This window comes from Monodelphis domestica, chromosome 2 (assembly GCF_027887165.1).
Source record: "Monodelphis domestica isolate mMonDom1 chromosome 2, mMonDom1.pri, whole genome shotgun sequence".
Lineage (NCBI taxonomy): Eukaryota > Metazoa > Chordata > Mammalia > Didelphimorphia > Didelphidae > Monodelphis > Monodelphis domestica.
In genome coordinates this window covers 262,493,803-262,512,258 of record NC_077228.1, presented here as the reverse complement: position 1 = coordinate 262,512,258, position 18,456 = coordinate 262,493,803, and the positions used below count along the sequence as shown (strand labels likewise).

Below are 18,456 nucleotides of genomic sequence, written 5' to 3'. Positions count from 1 at the left end.
AAACAAACAAACAAACAAATAAATAAATAAATAAATAAATAAATAAATAAATAAATAAATAAATGAATGAATGAATGAATTAATAAATAAGTAAATAAATAGATAAATAAATAAATGAATGAATGAATGAATAAATAAATAAATGAATGAATGAATGAATGAATAAACAAATAAATAAATGAATGAATGAATAAATAAATAAATGAATGAATGAATGAATGAATGAATAAATGAATGAATGAATGAATAAATAAATAAATAAATAAATAAATAAATAAATAAATAAATAAATAAATAAATAAATAGATAAATAAATAAATAAATGAATGAATAAATAAATGAATGAATAAATAAAATAAAAAATGTTATCCTTATCCTTCCAAAGGTTTGCCTTTTCAGGGTCACCTTTGATGATTCACTCTCCCTAACACAGCAGCTACTCAGCTTTGTTGATTCTATCCATTTCCACATCTTTGAACCTCTTTTGCCCCTCTCTCCATCCCCATAGCCAATAAACTAGTTCAGATCTTCATCTCTCATCTGTACTTGGGAGAACACCTACAGGTCTCCATTGAGCAAAGCTGTGGAGAAAGTAGACCCCAGTAAAACCAAAGCCATAGCTCAGCTAAAGTTTAGCACATACCTCACCTTTTCACCCTGGGGCATGTGGCCTCAAGTTCTCTCCCCAACCTGTACACAATGTACCTACAAAATCACTGATACCTGCCCTTTTCCTTGGGAATCCAAGCTCCTGTTATATGTTGATTTATGACCTATAGAAATTGCTGTGTAGATTCAATGAGGTAAACCAAAGCCATTGTACCAATCCTATAAATTATTGACAACCACTCTGTATGTGAAAAGCTTACCTAATCCCTTAGTTTATGCAAGTATCTCTATGTAACACTAACTGTGATCAATAAACTTTGCTATTGATTTGCAACCTGCTTGTTTCTGGCCCTCCTGATCCTACCCCTTCTCCAGACCCACAATTACTTTGTGATTTGGTTCTTGCATGTACTCTTTCAATAGCCTCATAACTGGTGCCTCTGTTTCCAATTTCACCTTTCTTCAATCTGGCCTTCATGTTGATGTGTCTAAAGCACAAATCTGATGATGTTATTCCCTCCGCTCAGGAATATTCAGCAGGGCTTTTTTTTTCTTACCTCTAGAATAAAAGTTTCTTTCTTTTTGGTTTTTTAAATTTTTTGTATTTTAATAACAAATTTCCACATAAGTTTTCCAGTTATGTGAACCATATAGTCCCCCTCCCTTCTTTCCACTCCCCCTCCCAGAGTTGACAAGCAATTCAATCTGAGTTATACATGTATTATCATGAAAAACACATTTCCATATTACCCAATTTTGTAAGCAAATAACCTTATAGAACCAGAGCCCCAAAATATACACCCATATTAATAAGTAATAAATAATATGTTTTTATCTGCATCTCTCCTCCCTCTTTCTCTAGAGGTGGATAACAATTCTTTTTCATAAGTCCTCGGAATTTTCCTAGATCATTATATTGCTATTAGTAGCAAAGTCTGTCACATTTGATCATTCCACAATATTACAGTTCCTGTGTGTAATGAACTCTTGATTCTGCTTATTTCACTCTGCATCAGTTCACATGTCATTTTAGTGTCATTTTTTTTTAAAGACAGGCAAGAAGTACCACCTGTTCCCTTTGTGTCTTTGATCAAAAGCCCCTTGTCTTCCGAACTCCACTTCACTCATCTTCAAAGTAAGGGATTTAAATTAGGTCATTTATGTCCAAGGTTCCTTTTACTTCTGACAGTCTATGTTCTATTTCTAAAGCCCATCCCTTCCAAATGTAACTGTGTTCTAAGATCCCTTAAAATCAATCAAACATTTATTAAGCATCTGCACTTTGATAGAAATTGGGGATACAAATAAAATAAATGAAAAAATATCTCTGATACTGACTCTTTTGTATGCAAAGGGCCCTTGCAACTCAGCAATAGAAAATGTAATTATCTCTTCTAAGGATACTTCTAGCTCTGACATTCTACGTTCCATGTTCTAACACTTTATATACTAAGCTTTCTTTCAGCTCTAAAATTTTCTGAAACAAATGTTTTCCTCCCATAATAAACTTTATTTAACAAACATACATTAAATGCACCCCTCCTTTCAAAAAATACTTTAAAACTCTGATCATCCCAACAACTCTAGATGACCCATGATGAAACAAGTTGCCATCCTCTTGTCAGAGAAGTGATGTACTGCATATGTACAAAGAGACACATTTTTGAATATGGCTATTATAGAGATTAATTTTGTTTGACAACACTTTTTATTATAAGTATTATTTTCTTCTTAATCTTTAATTGTGGGAGGGATGTTTTTAAAATAAGTAAAATGAACAAGTTGTTAGATAATTTGATTTTTTTTAAGAGAGTGGAAAATCCAATTAGTAAAAGAAAAAAGAATCAACAACAAATGTAGAAGAAATAAAGAAATTTGCTAGAAACTGGTTCACCCACGTTTATGACAACAAAACTGATCAATGAAATTTGTAATATCCCCTCTGGTCTATGTTCTTTTTCTTGCACTCATGGGTTGAGTCCTCAAAATATGATTGGTACCTCAGGTTCTAGGTATAATCTATGAATCTGTACTGCTAACACCCCCAGCTCAGGAGGCTTCAGTGATACTATCCAATTAACAATGAACCTATATCTATATATATCTATATATATCTATATCTATAGATATATCTATATATCTATAGATATAGATATATAGATATATATAGATATAGATATAGATATAATTAGCTCCTTAGCAAAGGATTTTACTATAATGGCATAGTGATTAATAGCTTAAAATATAGATATATACCCAATAATCTAGAAAAACTATCCTTCAACTATGGGGGAAGAGTTAAATCATAAACTTAGAGTGTAATAGTAAAAAAGAATGTGGCAAAGAAAAAAATCACAACTCCCTGAAATTGCAGGGCCTGATAATCTTTACTCTGGCCAATGAGACTTCATGAAATCAATGAGTTGCTGCTTCACCATTCAGCTGGTCTGGTCCCTTTGCAGAGAACAGTGTCTTCACACAGGTCACTCTATAGTTATACTGGCTCCTCACCAGGCTTCATGTGGGTGAGCAACATGACTCTTGGGTAGCTACTGCTTAAAAGAACATGGGAAGAGACTTGCCATTCCCATCAACAAATTCTTCCTCACTGAAAACTCTCTTTACTAGCCACTCTATGATGCCTTGGGGTGATTAATTTCCATTCAATTGCTTTTACCTCCCATAATTCTTTGGAAGTCTTCTGTAGATGATAAACTAGGAACAAAAATATGCTACTCCTTAGATGCACATTCATTGTCTTGCTGGTATATTCTCTTGGTTGCTTTTTTGGTATTAACAAGGTACATGATTTTTTTCCATATCATTGGCAAATTAATCTTCCTAGTTTTCTGCAAATATTTTTTCCATTTTTCTTCTATTTGTAGTACTTCTTCCATTACATACCTTTTTTTTTTCAGGCATAGATATTCATTTAATGTAGTTAATTATCTACAAAAAAACAAATCTTGCATTATTTTTTTAAACCCTTACTTTCCATCTTGGAATCAATATTGTGTATTGGTTCCAAGGCAAAACAGTAAGGGCTAGGCAATGAGGCTTAAGTGACTTGCCCAGGGTCACACAGCTAAGAAGTGTCTGAGGCCAAATTTGAATCTAGGATCTCCCATCTTTAGCCCTGGCTCTCAATTCACTTAGCCACCCAGCTGCCCCCTTGCATTTTTTTTTATTTTATTTAGTCAATTTAGAACATTATTCCTTGGTTACAAGAATCGTGTTCTATGCCTCCCTCCCCTACCTCTACCCTTCCCGAAGCCCATGTGTCCTTGATCAGAATCTATTTCCGTGTTGTTGATGTTTGCACTAGAATGTTCATTTAGAGTCTATAACCCCAATAATATCCCCCTCAACCCATGTAGCCAAGCAATTGTTTTTCTTCTGTGATTCTATTCCCACAGATTTTCCTCTGAATGTGAATAGTGTTCTTTCTCATATATCCCTATGGGTTGTTCAGGATCACTGCATTGCAACTAATGGAGAAGTCTATTACATTCAATTGTACCACAATGTATCAGTCTCTGGGTATAATGTTCTCCTGGTTCTGCTCCTTTCCCTCTACATCACTTCCTGGAGGTTGTTCCAGTTCGCATGGAATTCCTCCACTTTATTATTTCTTGGAGCACAATAGTATTCCATCACCAACATATACCACAATTTGTTCAGTCATTCCCTAATTGAAGGGCATCCCCTCATTTTCCAAGCAGCTATGAATATTCTTGTACATGTATTTTTCTTATTAAATCTTTGGGGTACAAACCCAGCAGTGCTATGGCTGGGTCAAAGGGAAGACAGTCTTTTAGTGTCCTTTGGGCATAGTTCCAAATTGTCCTCCAGAATGATTGGATTAATTCACAGCTCCACCAGCAATGCATTGATGTCCCACCTTTGTCACATCCCCTCCAGCATTCATTACTTTCCAATGCTGTTAGCCAATCTGCTAGGTGTGAGGTGGTACATCAGAATTGTTTGATTTGCATCTCTCTGATTATAAGAGATTTATAACACTTTTTCATGTGCATATTAATCAAAGTAGATTTCTTTAACTGGAAATTGCCTATACATGTCCCTTGCCCATTTATCAATTGGAGAATGGCTTGATTTTTTGTACAATTGATTTAGCACTTTGTAAATTTGAGCAAGTAGACCTTTGTCAGAGGCTTTTGTTATGAGGATTGTTTCCCAATTTGTTACTTCCCTTCTAATTTTGCTTGAATTGGTTTTATTTATACAAAAACTTTTTAATTTGATGTAATCAAAATTATTTATTTTATAGTTTGTGATTTTTTTCTAACACTTCCTTGGTTTTAAAATCTTTTTCCTTCTTTATATTCAAGTCATTCACCCATTCTGAGTTTATCTTGGTGTAGGGTATGAGATGTTGATCCAAACCTACTCTCTCCCATACTGTCTTCCAATTTTCCCAGCAGTTTTTATCAAATAGTGGATTATGGTCCCAAAAGCTGGGATCTGGAGGCAGAGTCAAGATGGCAGCATAGAAGCAGCAAAAGTTCAGACCTCTAAAAACCCTTCCTTACTGATCACAAACTGAATGCTCCTAGAGGACAGAAAATCAAACCTAACAACAAGACAAAGCCAAGGAACCCTCATGCTGGACTCAATTCAAAAGGTACTCCCCCCCAAAAGCCAGAATCCAAAAACACTCGAGTTTAAGGGGAAGGCAGAAGGAAGGACCCAGGACCCCTCCCCCCAACTAGAGTGCTAAGCCTCCAGTGGCAGTGGAAATCTCTGGGCAGGCAAAGTTGCTCAGCTGGAGGGTGTACCTTGCGGGCAGGGCTGTGCCAGGCTCAGAGCTTCAAATGCAGGCAGTGGGGAAGGAGCTGGACAGGGAGCACAGAGCAGGCAGCCTGGTCAGAGCAATGGAGACCCTCCATATTGCTCCAGCCTTTCAGGAGGTTTTGGCCTCAGGGCACATCCAGCCCAGCCCAGCTGAACTTAATCCCATCAAAAGTCTTCGAAGGTCAGGGAAGCCCAAGCTCCCACGCCCCTCTCCCACAGACTGCTAGACTTTAATCCAATCAAAAGCCTCCAAAGGACAGGGAAGCTCAAACTCCAACACCCATCTCCCACAGACTGCATGGAGAGATCTCCTGACAAAGCTCCAAGAGGGGAGACTGACAGAAAGCTCCAAACCACCCCAAAAAATGAGAGGAGCAAGAGCACAGACAAATACAGGGAGCAAAGAAGGGGTAAATATGAGCAAACAACAGAAAAAGAAAAGCAAAATTACAATTGACAGATTCTGTACAGGCAGCGATCTAAGAGCAAACGGAACAGAGGAGAATGGATCATCAAACGATAAATCAGCAATCCCAGTGAATTGGATACAGGCTTTGGAAGAACTCAAAATTCAATTCAAAACACAGTTAAGGGAAGCTGAAGACCATTGGGGAAAGAACTTAAAAACTATGATAAGTCATCTGGAAATAGAGGCACTTGAACTAAAACAAGAAAATTGTGTCTTGAAAGCCAAAATCAACCAGCTTGACAATGAGGCAAAGGAGATGAAAGATGAGGCAAAGAAGATGAAAGATGAGGCAATGGAGATGAGAGATGAGTTAAAGAGAATGAAAGACAACCTCCAAAAAAAATCAGACCAGAAGGAGAAGAATGACCAAAAAGCCAAGGATGAAATCCTGTCTTTAAGAACCAGAATACAACAACTAGAATTAAGTGACCTCACAAGGCAGCAGGACACTATAAAACAAAACCAAAAGAATGAAAAAATTGAGGAAAATATGAAGCATCTCATTCACAAAACAGAGGATTTAGAAAACCGTTTGAGGAGAGACAATTTAAGAACCATTAGTCTACCAGAAGACCATGATAAAAGAAAAAGCCTGGACATAATATTACAGGAAATTATCCAAGAAAACTGCCCCGATATTCTAGAACAAGAGGGAAAAGTGGAGATTGAAAGAATTCACAGATCACCTCCTATACTTAATCCCCAACTGACAACACCCAGGAATGTTATAGCCAAATTCAAAAACTATCAGACCAAAGAAAAGATATTACAAGCTTCCAAGAAAAAGTCATTCAGATACCATGGAACCACAGTGAGGATAACGCAGGATATGGCTGCATCTACACTGAAGTACCGAAAGGCATGGAACATGATATTCTGGAAAGCAAGGGAACTAGGTCTGCAACCAAGAATCAATTACCCAACAAAACTGACTATATTCTTACAGGGGAAAGTATGGTGATTCAACAAAATAGTAGAATTCCAAGAATTTGTAAAGAAAAGACCAAATCTGAACATAAAATTTGATGCCCAAGCACAGAAATTACCTAAGAGAATCATCAAAAGGTACTTTTAAAGAAAAACCAAAAAAAGACTTTTTTAAGAGACTCAATAAGTTAAAATGTTATGTATCCCTATAAGAAAAGAGGTAATTGGTAACTTTTAAAAATTGTTATTATCACATGGGCAGTTAGAAGAATTACACTTAGAAGGAACAGTGACAAACTGTATAGGATGAAATGACAAGACATAGATAGGTATATAGATATATGTATGCATAAATGCATATACATGTGTGTGTATATATATATACTTATATATATACAACTAGAGCTAAAAAAAGAGGGTAATACTAAAAGAAATGGGAAAAGAAACAAAAGGGGGTAAATTTATATGTTACAAAGAAGCTCATGGTGGGAGGGGGAAGAACATCAATACACTGGAATGGTAAAAAGGTTGGAGAAAGGAAATACTCAACTCTTACGTGCATTGAAATTAACCCAAAGAGGGAAAAACAATCCAATCCATTGGGACAGCGAATAGATTTGCACCCTAAAGGGTAGTAGAAGGGAAACAAATGGACTGGTGGGGAGGGAATAAGTACAAGGGAGGGAGAAGGTGGGGGTAGTTTTAGAAAGACTGCAGGGAAAATAAGGGGGGGAATAGAAGGAAGGGGGATAGAAAGGGAAGTAAAATAAGAATGGGAACTAGGGGAACTGATTAAAAACAAACATTGGTTTAGGAGGAAATAGTGAAAGAAGAAAAGGCAGGACCAGGAGTAGAAATCAAAATGCTGAGAAATACACAGCTGGTAATCATAACTCTGAATATGAATGGAATGATCTCACCCATAAAATGCAAGTGAATAACAGAGTGGATTAGAATCCAAAACCCTAACATATGCTGTCTACAAGAAACACACATGAGGAAGGTAGATATGCATAGGGTGAAAGAGGATGGAACCAAATCTATTGGGCATCAACTGATTAAAAGAAGGCAGGAGTCACAATCCTGATATCTGACAAAGCCAAAGTAAAAATAAATCTAGTAAAAAGAGATAGAGAAGGTGATTACATCCTGATAAAAGGCAGTATAGACAATAAGGAAATATCAGTACTCAACATGTATGCACCAAATGGCATAGGATCCAAATTTCTAAAGGAGAAACTAGTGGAGCTCAAGAATGAAATAGATAGAAAATCTATACTCGTGGGAGACCTGAACCTTCCTCTATCTGAACTAGATAAATCAAACCAAAAAATAAATAATAAAGAGGTAAGAGAAGTGAATCAAATCTTAGAAAAATTAGAGTTAGTAAGTATGTGGAGAAAAATAAATAGAGACAAAAAGGAATACACCTTCTTTTCAGCAGCTCATGGTACATTCACAAAAATTGACCATGTATTAGGGCATAAAAACATTGCAAACAAGTTCAAAAAAGCAGAAATAATAAATGCACCCTTCTCATATAACAATGCAATGAAAATAATAATTAGTAATGGTACGTGGAGATAGGAAATATTCCTATCTCCATGGAGAGGTAAATCAAAAATCTAAAATATAAACTTCAAAATTCCTTCAACTGACATAAATTTTTTATCATTCTAACTTCCCTCTTCCTAATGACTCCTTACTTATATTGTTCATTGTCATCACTCTGATTCCAGCCTAGTGGAGAACTCAGAAATCATAGTGTAGCTAGACATGACCTTGATAGAACTAAGGCTATGAAGGAAATGAATTGTTATGACTTTAATCCTTCCCAAAGATCAATGTGTTGGAGGGAATTATGCCACCACAATACTGGAGAGTTTGCATATTGCTCGTTAATATCTTGGGTATTTGTATATGTGTCTATTCATATGTGTATCTTCAAATGTATATGAGCATTATATAATATATTCATATGCATGCATACACAATATATAACATACTTTATATATTGCTATATAGTATTTTGCTCTATCTTTGAAGTGTTAAGAGATTAAATAGAACTGGAATACTAGTCACTGGCCTTGTAACAAACAAGGAAAACATCCAATGGGTACTAATTTTATAGCACAAAGAAGAGACATTTTCATCCTTCTAGGTACTGTAAAGGCTTGAGGGGTAATATAGCATACCTAGCCCTGAAGGAATGATTTCAGAACATACACATTACATATAGTATCTCTTTTTTTTTATTTTTTTATTATTTGTTGTCTTCACTTCTGTTTTGCTCTCTTCTCTAAAATTGGTATATGTCTTAGTTTTATTTTCTCCTCCTATGCTGTTATTTTTATCTCTTTCTGTACAGAATTTTTCCTTTAGGAAATGAGAGCAGATCCCTTTTCTCTTTTTTACCTTAGAGTCTTTCTCTCTTCTCCCCTTGCTCATTAGGATTTACACTGTTATACTTCTTTTTCTGCCTTTTCTTCCTCTTTGCTTTCCTTCTCTCTCTCTCTCTCTCTCTCTCTCTCTCTCTCTCTCTCTCTCTCTCTCTCTCTCTCTCTCTCTCTCACTCTCTCGCTCTCTCTGTCTCTGTCTCTCTGTTTCTCTTGCTCTCTCCATTTTTCTGTGACCTCACTTCCCAAGACCACCAACCACCATTATGCACATACTCTGATCTTTATTTTTGCTTCCAGTTCAATTTTTTTTCCTGTTTAGTATTATTGTTCTTGTCCTTGTAATAGTTTCAAGGGGTCACCAAATTTTAATAAATAAAAGGCTGCCAACAATTTAGTTTAATCAAAGAAGAGATAGTAAAGAGAGGGAAATGTAGGAAGAAGATAGAGAATTGTCTAGCCTACCACCCTGAATGCTGTTCCTATGAAATTGAAGCTCAACCCCAATAGGGTTCTAATCTCCAGTGTAAAAAATAAAATTAATCTCAAATAATAAAAATATTGTATCTTAAGATATTCATTAAGTAAAAGAATAAAAAGGTAACAAAATAAAAACCACATACCCATGGCTAATCAGCCTGTTCAAAATCCCCACTTACCACCATAGTTGCCTAAAGGAAGTAAAGAAAGGCGGGGACCAGCAACCCCACTGCCTAATATCCTCTATCTACAGGAAGTATATAATGACAGGAAGTCAGTGGGCTCCCAGGAAATATAGTTTTTAGGGTAACAGATTTCTAATCACACACCAGCCAGAAGTCTGTGAGGATCTCTTCAGCAAGAGACCCCAGAGTAGTAGCTCTCCAGAAAGAGTGTCACCAATGCAAGAATGTTGTGTCTCCAGTGAGAGTCACTGAAGCCAGAGAGTTCCTTCAGCAAGAGTCACCAGCACAGTAGTGTCTCTTCAGCTTGAATCACCAACCCAGGAATGAATCCCAGTCTCCACCAGAATCCAAATGGGAATTCCCCAACCCCAAAAAGCCTCTTCAGACCTCTGGTCATACCTTTATAAGCCCTTTTCTTCTCCGCCCACTAGTTCTCCCATGTCACATCTCAGGAACCAATCAAAATTCCTTAATTTGGAAGGGGGGGTGGAGTGAGGTAGAAGGTAGGGTATTGTCAGTGGGATCAATTTCCTATCTGGTTGGTTTCTACTTCGTTTCACTGTGGGCTGGCCTATCCCTGCACATCTCAATGGTAAAGGACCTCCAAGTCCCATATAAAATTTAAAAAAACAAAGGGAGATGAATTCTTTTTTAACATCCTTATGTGCAAGGATTAGTTTTGTATTTCCCAAACAGATCTATGATGTATGAGAAAATCTCTAACATCTCTTGCTACTTTTAAGGCTGTATGTTTCTGAGTTTATTTATTTAAGCATAACTTTTTTCTCAGAAGTTTCTGGCTCCAAAAACTTGTGTGTGCAGTTTGCAGAAAGTACCACTAGATGGTGATCTTACTTTTGGCAACAGACCACATTACTTTCTCAAGAAACATGAATGAAGTCTGAAAAAAACATATCTTCAAAAGGTTTAAGTGACCCCCTCAAAGTTATTCTTTGGTTTCTTTGTTTTTTGCTTTTTGTCTGTTTTTTGTTTTTTACCATTTGAGGAAAATGGGACCCTGAAAGGTAATCTGCCACAGAAAGAACTAGAATCCAAGTTTCTTCACTCTTGGTGTAATTCCTTTTGGTTATTAACTTGTTTCTAAGAAGTCAAAATCCATTTCTAAAATAATTACATAGTTTACATTATCTAATGGAGGTTGTAGAAATGTCACACCATCTCAATTCCTCAATAAAGGAAAATTAGGCATAAACTGAAAATACAAGATACCTTGTGTCTACTTTGCCTCAACTGTTTTCTGGGGTTGTTAGTGTCCATTTATTCCTAATTTTGGGAATCTAACTGCTTATGTTTTAAGCACATGCTAGGGAACTTTTAACAAGTTTTTTTTTAAGTTTTTAATTTTAAGTCAAATACATTGTTTCTAATGGAAACTTTTAAAGATTTTCCCCCACTCATAGAAACAGTTGAAATGTTAGTTTTAAAAGCCTTTATTAAACCCTATGTACCAATCACTCTGCTGCAGGCTGAGGATGTAAATTTAAGCAAAAAGAAAGATACTATCTGCAACCCTTCTAAAGAGGAAAAATAAATGAAAGAGGAGCTGACAAGCAGAGGATAGATGTCTAAATCCCAAGGATGAAGGATAGCTGGGCTGTTGACATTCCCCAAAATAGAGGGTCTAGGAAGAACTTAACAATGGAGAAATGGGCATATTCAAACTTTTTTTTATTTTATAATATTTAAAATTAAAGCTTTGTTACTTCCTCACAGTAGTTCCTAAATCTAGGTTTTATTGTGACGATGAATATAGCCTTTTCTCAAACAATTGAGAGGCATCTTTCCTCATATCTCTACTTATTTCTTTATTTTTCCTCCATTCTGTCATTGTCAAACATTATATTTCACTCAATTTCTTGGGTTTTATCTTCCCCTCTTTCCCCACTATTTGGTCTTTTATCTTTTCTATTAGCTTTTTTCTTTTTACTTCTATTCAACTTTTAGTAACTTTTCTCCTTTTTCATTTCTCAATTTTCATTTTTCTTTCTTTAATTTTTAAAAATTATTTATTTTTGTCTTTCTCCTAACTTTTTTTCTAACCTTCTTTCTTATCGTCTAACTATTACACTTTTACTACTTTCTTCAATACCTTCTCAACTTTTTCTTTCTTAATTGTAACTGAACATAACCCCTGCCTCAAAGTCCATTGATATGGAACCCTTTCCAAATTGGTGGAAATGAATGCCCTGCCCCCATGTGAGGAGAGGTACAGAGTTGGTGAGAGTGGGAGAGCTCCATTTTTCTTCAGTCCCCTTCAGGGCTCTTCAGGTTTCAAGTCTTCTTCAGGATTCTTCAAGTGTAAGTTGCTTTACATGCTTCTGGCTTACAGCTCTGAGAGAGAAAATGAAATGGGGCCAAATCCACTTTTGTTAACTGGAAAAAAAAAGGACTCTTGGGAAACATGAGAGGATCTGGCAGTCTCTAACATCTCTCTATTCCCAGCTAGCTACAGTAGAGACTTCAAGTGATCTTAAGAGAAACCAAAAATTCTTCCTTTCTCTCTTGGTTGAGCTGAATTATCTTGCTCCCAATGGGACAAGGCCTTTATTCTGTATTGTATGATATATATTCCCCTACATGCACCTTTTTTGTTTGTTTTGCTACCAATCTGTATAAATGTTTTTTTCTTTGCTATTCACTATATCCACAAACCTTTGATATAAAACTTGAAGCCCTCCTTGTCCCCAGTAAGATTTATTAAATAGTCAGAAGGTAGATTGGACTTAATTATATGCCTTAGACTAATGGTATTTAATAGAACAGATCGATATAATTCTCATATGATATATCCGCTCTTTGAGGATATCAGAATAGCCTCCAGTCCCAACTTCCTGCATCCCTTCCTGATAGGAGTCAAAGTATCTCTTGAAGATAAAGGATTGGGAGAAGAGGCTAGATATGTCTATTCTACCTCTCTTCAAGCTTCACTACCTATTGTCTAACTCCTAACAAAGGTGGGTCTCATTACATATGGGATCCTCTTTACAGATTGGAGTTCCAAACAAAGGAATATAATTTCTGTTCATTTATTTTTGCAAGATATTATAGTTTTCTGGAGATATATAGGAGAATATATACTAGACAATACAGAGTAAAGGAGTTCTCCCTTTGGGCATGAGCTAGCCTAGCCAAGAGAGAGGGTCCCACATCTCACCCAAGGAAAAATTCCTCAAAATCTCTACTATAGGTAGCTGGGAATAGAAACATCATGGAAACTGCCAGCTCCTCTCATATTTTTCTACAGCAACCTGAAGTAGGGTTGTCCCCTTCATCTTCTCTCTCAAAAATGAAAGTCCAAAGGATCTAAGCAACTTATACTTGAATACTGAAGAAGACTTGCAATCTGAAGAGTCCTGAAAGTGACTGAAGGAGGCTGGAGCTCTTCCACTCTCACCAATTCTGCCCTATCCTTCATGTAGAGCATGACATTTATTTCCAGCAGTAAGGAAAGAGTCCCATAGCAATGGGTTTTGGGACAGTGGTTATGGTCATTGATGCTCTTATCTACCACTTTCCCTTCGTCTCCTTCCTTCTCTTTTTCTGTTTACTTTTCTTCTGTCATACTTTTACTTTACTTTACACAATCATACTAGTCCTTAATACTCCTCTGAATAAAGTAAGTATATTATAAATATAATTCATTTAAATAGATTGACTCTACATGATCATTGTTTTTCCCATCCCTGGATTCTCAGCCTTACACAATTCATAAAAATAAAACAACCAGGAGATTCATTTCAAAGATCTCATTTCAAGTCTTCTTGGCAATTCTTTCCTCCCTTTCTTCCTTTTATTTTGCCTAATCACTCTTTCTCATTACTATTCTTTCTGAGGTTACTAATTCTCTTTGCTGCCTTAACTGTCTTTGTCATGTATTTACCTCTCTTTCCATTTGTATTCTCTTTACTTCATGCTGTTATTTTTTACCTTTTTCTTCACTCTTAAATAGTGTTCATCATCCCTTTATTTCTTTCTTCTTCTCTCTTCCTATCTCATCATCCCATTGGCCTTCTTTGACTACCCATTCATTTACTTACTTACATACTTAATAACAATTTCTTTTATACCAAAAAGCCTATTCCTATATTTCTAGACTCCAAATTCTTTTGGTTTTAGACAAGTTTTTTCTCTTAATAGGCTGCACTGAGCTGTCTGTATTTCACCTGAATACTTAAAAATAAATAGCATCTGTCTTTTGTTTGTTTATTTTTGCAAACTTACTTTTTCTCATCTAATTTTTACCTACTTTCCTGGACTATCCTCCATATTCCAAGCAGATCAACATAATAACATAAGAAGGTGGCAAAGAAAGAAAGAGCAGAGAAAGTATGAAGGAGGGCTTCATGAAAGAAGTGACAATTGACTAAACTAGGCCTTGAAGGAAAAGAAAGATTTAAACAATAAGAGTAAGGGAAGGAAGAAATTCCAGGCATGGAGCATAGTTATGTCCTTCTATAGAAATCCACAGAAGCTGGAGAGGGCAAAACAAGATTGGGGAACATCTAGAATTTACATTTTACCAGAGCACAAAGCACATTAAAGAGAAGCAAAATAAGATGAGGCTGAAAAAGTAGATTGGAACAAGAGGACCTTGAAACCCAGGCTAAGTTCTTAAATTATTCTATATGTAATATTATTCCAATGATCTTCTAGACTCAGTTTTGTCTGCCTTTGAGATTTCTATTACTTATCATATCAGAAGTTCTTCATTGTCTTCTCTACCCCAAGGCTCTTTTTCTTTTTATCACCTTCCTCAAAGCTGCTTTCATATCCTTGTTTCTCAAGGTATAAATAAGAGGGTTGAGCATTGGAGTTATAATAGTATAAAAGAGAGCAGCAAATTTGCCATGACTTGTGGAGTAGCTGTGAGTGGGCTGAAGATAAGTATAGATAGCAGATCCATAGAAAAGAAAGACCACCATTAGATGAGACCCACATGTCTCAAATGCCTTTCTCTGCCCTTCTGCTGACTTAATATTCAGTACTGCTTGGATTATGTACACATAGGAGACCAAGAGGAGTGAGGCAGGGAGCACCAAGATAATGACCCGGGCAACAAACATCTTGGCTTCTGTGTCTTTAGTATCCTTACATGCCAGCTTTAAGAATACAGGCATCTCACAGAAAAAATGGTCCAGATAGCGTAGGCCACAGAGAGGCATAGCCATCATAAGTCCTGTCTGGGCCACTGAGTTGACAAAACCTCCAAACCAAGAGATGGAAGCCAGCAGGAGACAGAGCCAGGGTTGCATGATAGTAGTGTAGTGGAGGGGCCGGCACACAGCAGCATACCGGTCAAAAGCCATCACCACCAGAAGAACAGATTCGGTAGAACCTAGGGCAAGACTAATAAAGAGTTGAGCCACACAACCTCCTTTAGTGATGGTCCGGTCAAATCCATGCAGATTAACCAGAAGCTGAGGGACAATGCTAGTTGTATAACACAGGTCTAAGAAAGAGAGATGACAGAGAAAAAAATACATGGGTGTATGGAGCTGAGGAAACAAATTGGACACAACAATGATGGCTGTGTTACCAACCAAAGTTAAGAGATAAAAGATCAAGATGACCACAAAGAGGAGATGTTCCAAATGGGGCCAATCTGAGAATCCCAACAAAATGAAGTCTTGAGAACTGGTGTTGAATTGTCTCATAGTCCACTACCTGTCAAGACATTAAAATATAATTGAAGATTTCATATGAAGAATTTAGCTAATGTCTACTTATTTCCCAAAACTATCCTCCTCCTCCCCATTCTACTTTGCTACTCTTCTACATTTATGTTAATTTTATGTGCTTTTCTACTCACAGTGCTTACTCAGTTGTGTCCTATTCTACTCAATTATTTTCTATACCATTCTGTTTGTCCTTTTAATTCTCTATGCTCAGTTCTGTTGTATTTCTCTCCTTTGCCTCTTTGCTTCAATTAATTAAAGTGAAGGGTTAATGATGTCAAAATCCCAGGTATGTCTGCTATATTCCCCATTTAGCTTCTTTCAGGTCTGTGGTAACAAACTGCATTCCCACCCTGGAACTACCTTTTTTTACCTCTGTTCATTTCTGGCAAGTTATTGAGATAATACATGTAAAATGCTTAGCGAATCTTAAAAGCATCATACGTGAGCTATTATTGTTGTTCTTCTGTGAATCATATCTGTCCCTACTTTGAGGCAATCTAAAAGCATGTATCCTTTTCATGAGTTATATGGCACCAGCTTGCTATACAAAGATTAAGCCATTACAAGTATTGCAGAGGATAGAGAGCAAGACCTGGAGTCAGGAAGGCCTAAATTCATGTCCAATCTCAGACACTTACTGTGTGATCCTGGGAAAATCACCTAATTGTTTACCTCCATTTTTTCACCTTTAAAATGAAACTAATGGCATCTATCTTAAAAGGTTATTGTGTTATTTATTTAAAAACCTATTCCATCCCACTTGCCTCCCTGGGTTGTTGTGAGGATAAAATGAAATATCTGTAAATCTTTTAGTACAGTACCTGGAATATAGTAGATGCTATATAAATACAAACTATTATCTTTGTTTCTTGTGTTGACATGGAATCTAGAAACCCCAAACTTTTAGACTATTAAGATCTTATGAACCCCAAGTTTTAGGACAAACTTTGCGGTCTCCAACTTGCAAACTAGTCCTAAAACTTGGGGTTCATCAGATCTTACTAGGCCACAATTTTGGGGTTTCTAAATTCCATGTCCACACAATTTATTGTTATAAATAAAAATTATTCTTGGAAACTTATTACTGGATTTATAAACATTTATTAGTAAAAAGAAAGAAAGAGAGAAATAAGGTTTCAGTCTTTCTAACTGAAGATAAAAATCCAGTTCCCCACTGAAGACAGCACAGTTATCTTCTATGCTTCCACTTGCCAGAGATGGCCAGGTAAGATGTGCAGGAAAAGAGCCAGCCTAGAGAGAGTTCAGAGACAAGTCTGAAAGCAAAGAGGCTGACTTTGCTTCCCATGCTGACTTTTCAAACCTAAGCTCCTCCTCCCGAATCTTTTCCTTGGCCAATGGCTTTCAAAAGTCTTACCATCTTCCCTGGTCTCCCTGGTGACCTTATGTGGGGCAATGGAGTCAGGACAGATGCCCTTCACACATGTGACTGATTCCTATGTTAATCTGCTAAGGTGAATCTCCCAAGATTAGACTGAGTTAGAGGTCCCCCAGATAATTTTACTTCACAAATATTATTTCCTTCTTTCAAATTCTAGTCAAGATTTGTGTCTTTCAAAAAGACTGCCTGATTAACAACTCTTCGAAAATTCAGGGGGATTTGGAGAGGTGCAAAATCTTAAAAATGAATGTTGGTTTGATTTTTTTTTTTGTAAGATGAAAAGTTGAATTCTAGAAACTATAGATCAGCAGGTTTGACATTCATTTCCCATAAAACTGCTGAAATTAATTTTAACATTTCATAAAGGTTTGGTGGTATTCACCAAAGTAGGCATTGCTATAAACTAAGTTTCATGATGATAAGCTTACTTCATTTTCTTTTTTTAATAGAATAACTAGACTGGTTTGCTGGTAAACCAGCAAAATCCTGTTCATATAATATATCTTGATGTCAACAAGGCATATCATGATATTAAGACCTGCCAGATATATTTCTGAAGGATATCCAGATCTTGAGTTCAAAAGATTTCCAAAGACCTCATTCAACAGAGAAAACTCAATGTTGGCTCACAAACACAGGTTTTATTAAAGAGTACTTGGAGAGATAGTGCAATATAATCAGTCTCTAGATGGCCCTAAATAAAATAAAACTGAATATATTAAGAAATAACATTCCTCTGGTCTAAAAATCATTTTTCAGTCTTCCAGGTTTAAAGGTGAGTTAGGTGAGGAAAAATTGCCTTTGTTAGGGAAATGGATTAAGGTTGGTAACTAACTCTTATACCAAAGTCTCATCTAAGGGCAATGTCATCTTTATCCCTTGAAGTGATTGACAGTATGACCTACCCTTCTCCAATGAAAAGGAATTAAAATTTTGATCTCAGGGAGGTCACTTAAATCACTCCAGAGTATCACATTTTGGGAATGATCACTATTATCTTGTAATGTTAACCCCAAACTATGTTTGAACATTTTAGGAGCCTTTCCTTGTTCAAGATTCCTATACATGTTACCTCAGATCATTTGGGGATAGAGTCCTGTCTGAGAACAATGGAAGTAGGGCAGAAAAGTGGGAAAGGAGCCATGTTTCTTTGGCAACTCTCTTTTTCCAAGCTCAAATAACATGGATATGCAGCTATATCTCAGTTTGTGCAAATAATGAACCCCCTGAAATGGCGTTAGCTATTCATATTTGCATGATTTGAAGTCACAATAAATCTTTGATTATTGGTTCCAGTGCAAAGGAAATATGCAATTGAGATTTTAATAGTCTCTGTGATTCACTGTCCATGCTATATAAAACTTAGCTGTATGTAGATTAATGTTAAAAGAAGTAAAATTGTCTCTGACATTGCCAAAATAAAGTAGAAATTATTAATAAATTTTCTTTAATATTTTCCATTGGAGCTCCAGGCTAT

The 18,456-nt window shown here is 36.2% G+C and overlaps 1 protein-coding gene across 1 annotated transcript; it reads right to left on the bottom strand.

Moving 5' to 3' along the window:
- Positions 1-7,243: 7,243 nt before the first annotated feature.
- On the bottom strand, positions 7,244-16,464 carry LOC100020043 (olfactory receptor 2Y1-like). Its single transcript, XM_056817799.1, has one exon. It carries the CDS (start codon positions 15,554-15,556, stop codon positions 14,621-14,623), a length of 936 nt encoding a protein of 311 aa, XP_056673777.1. The 5' UTR covers positions 15,557-16,464; the 3' UTR covers positions 7,244-14,620.
- Between the last annotated feature and the right edge of the window lie 1,992 nt (positions 16,465-18,456).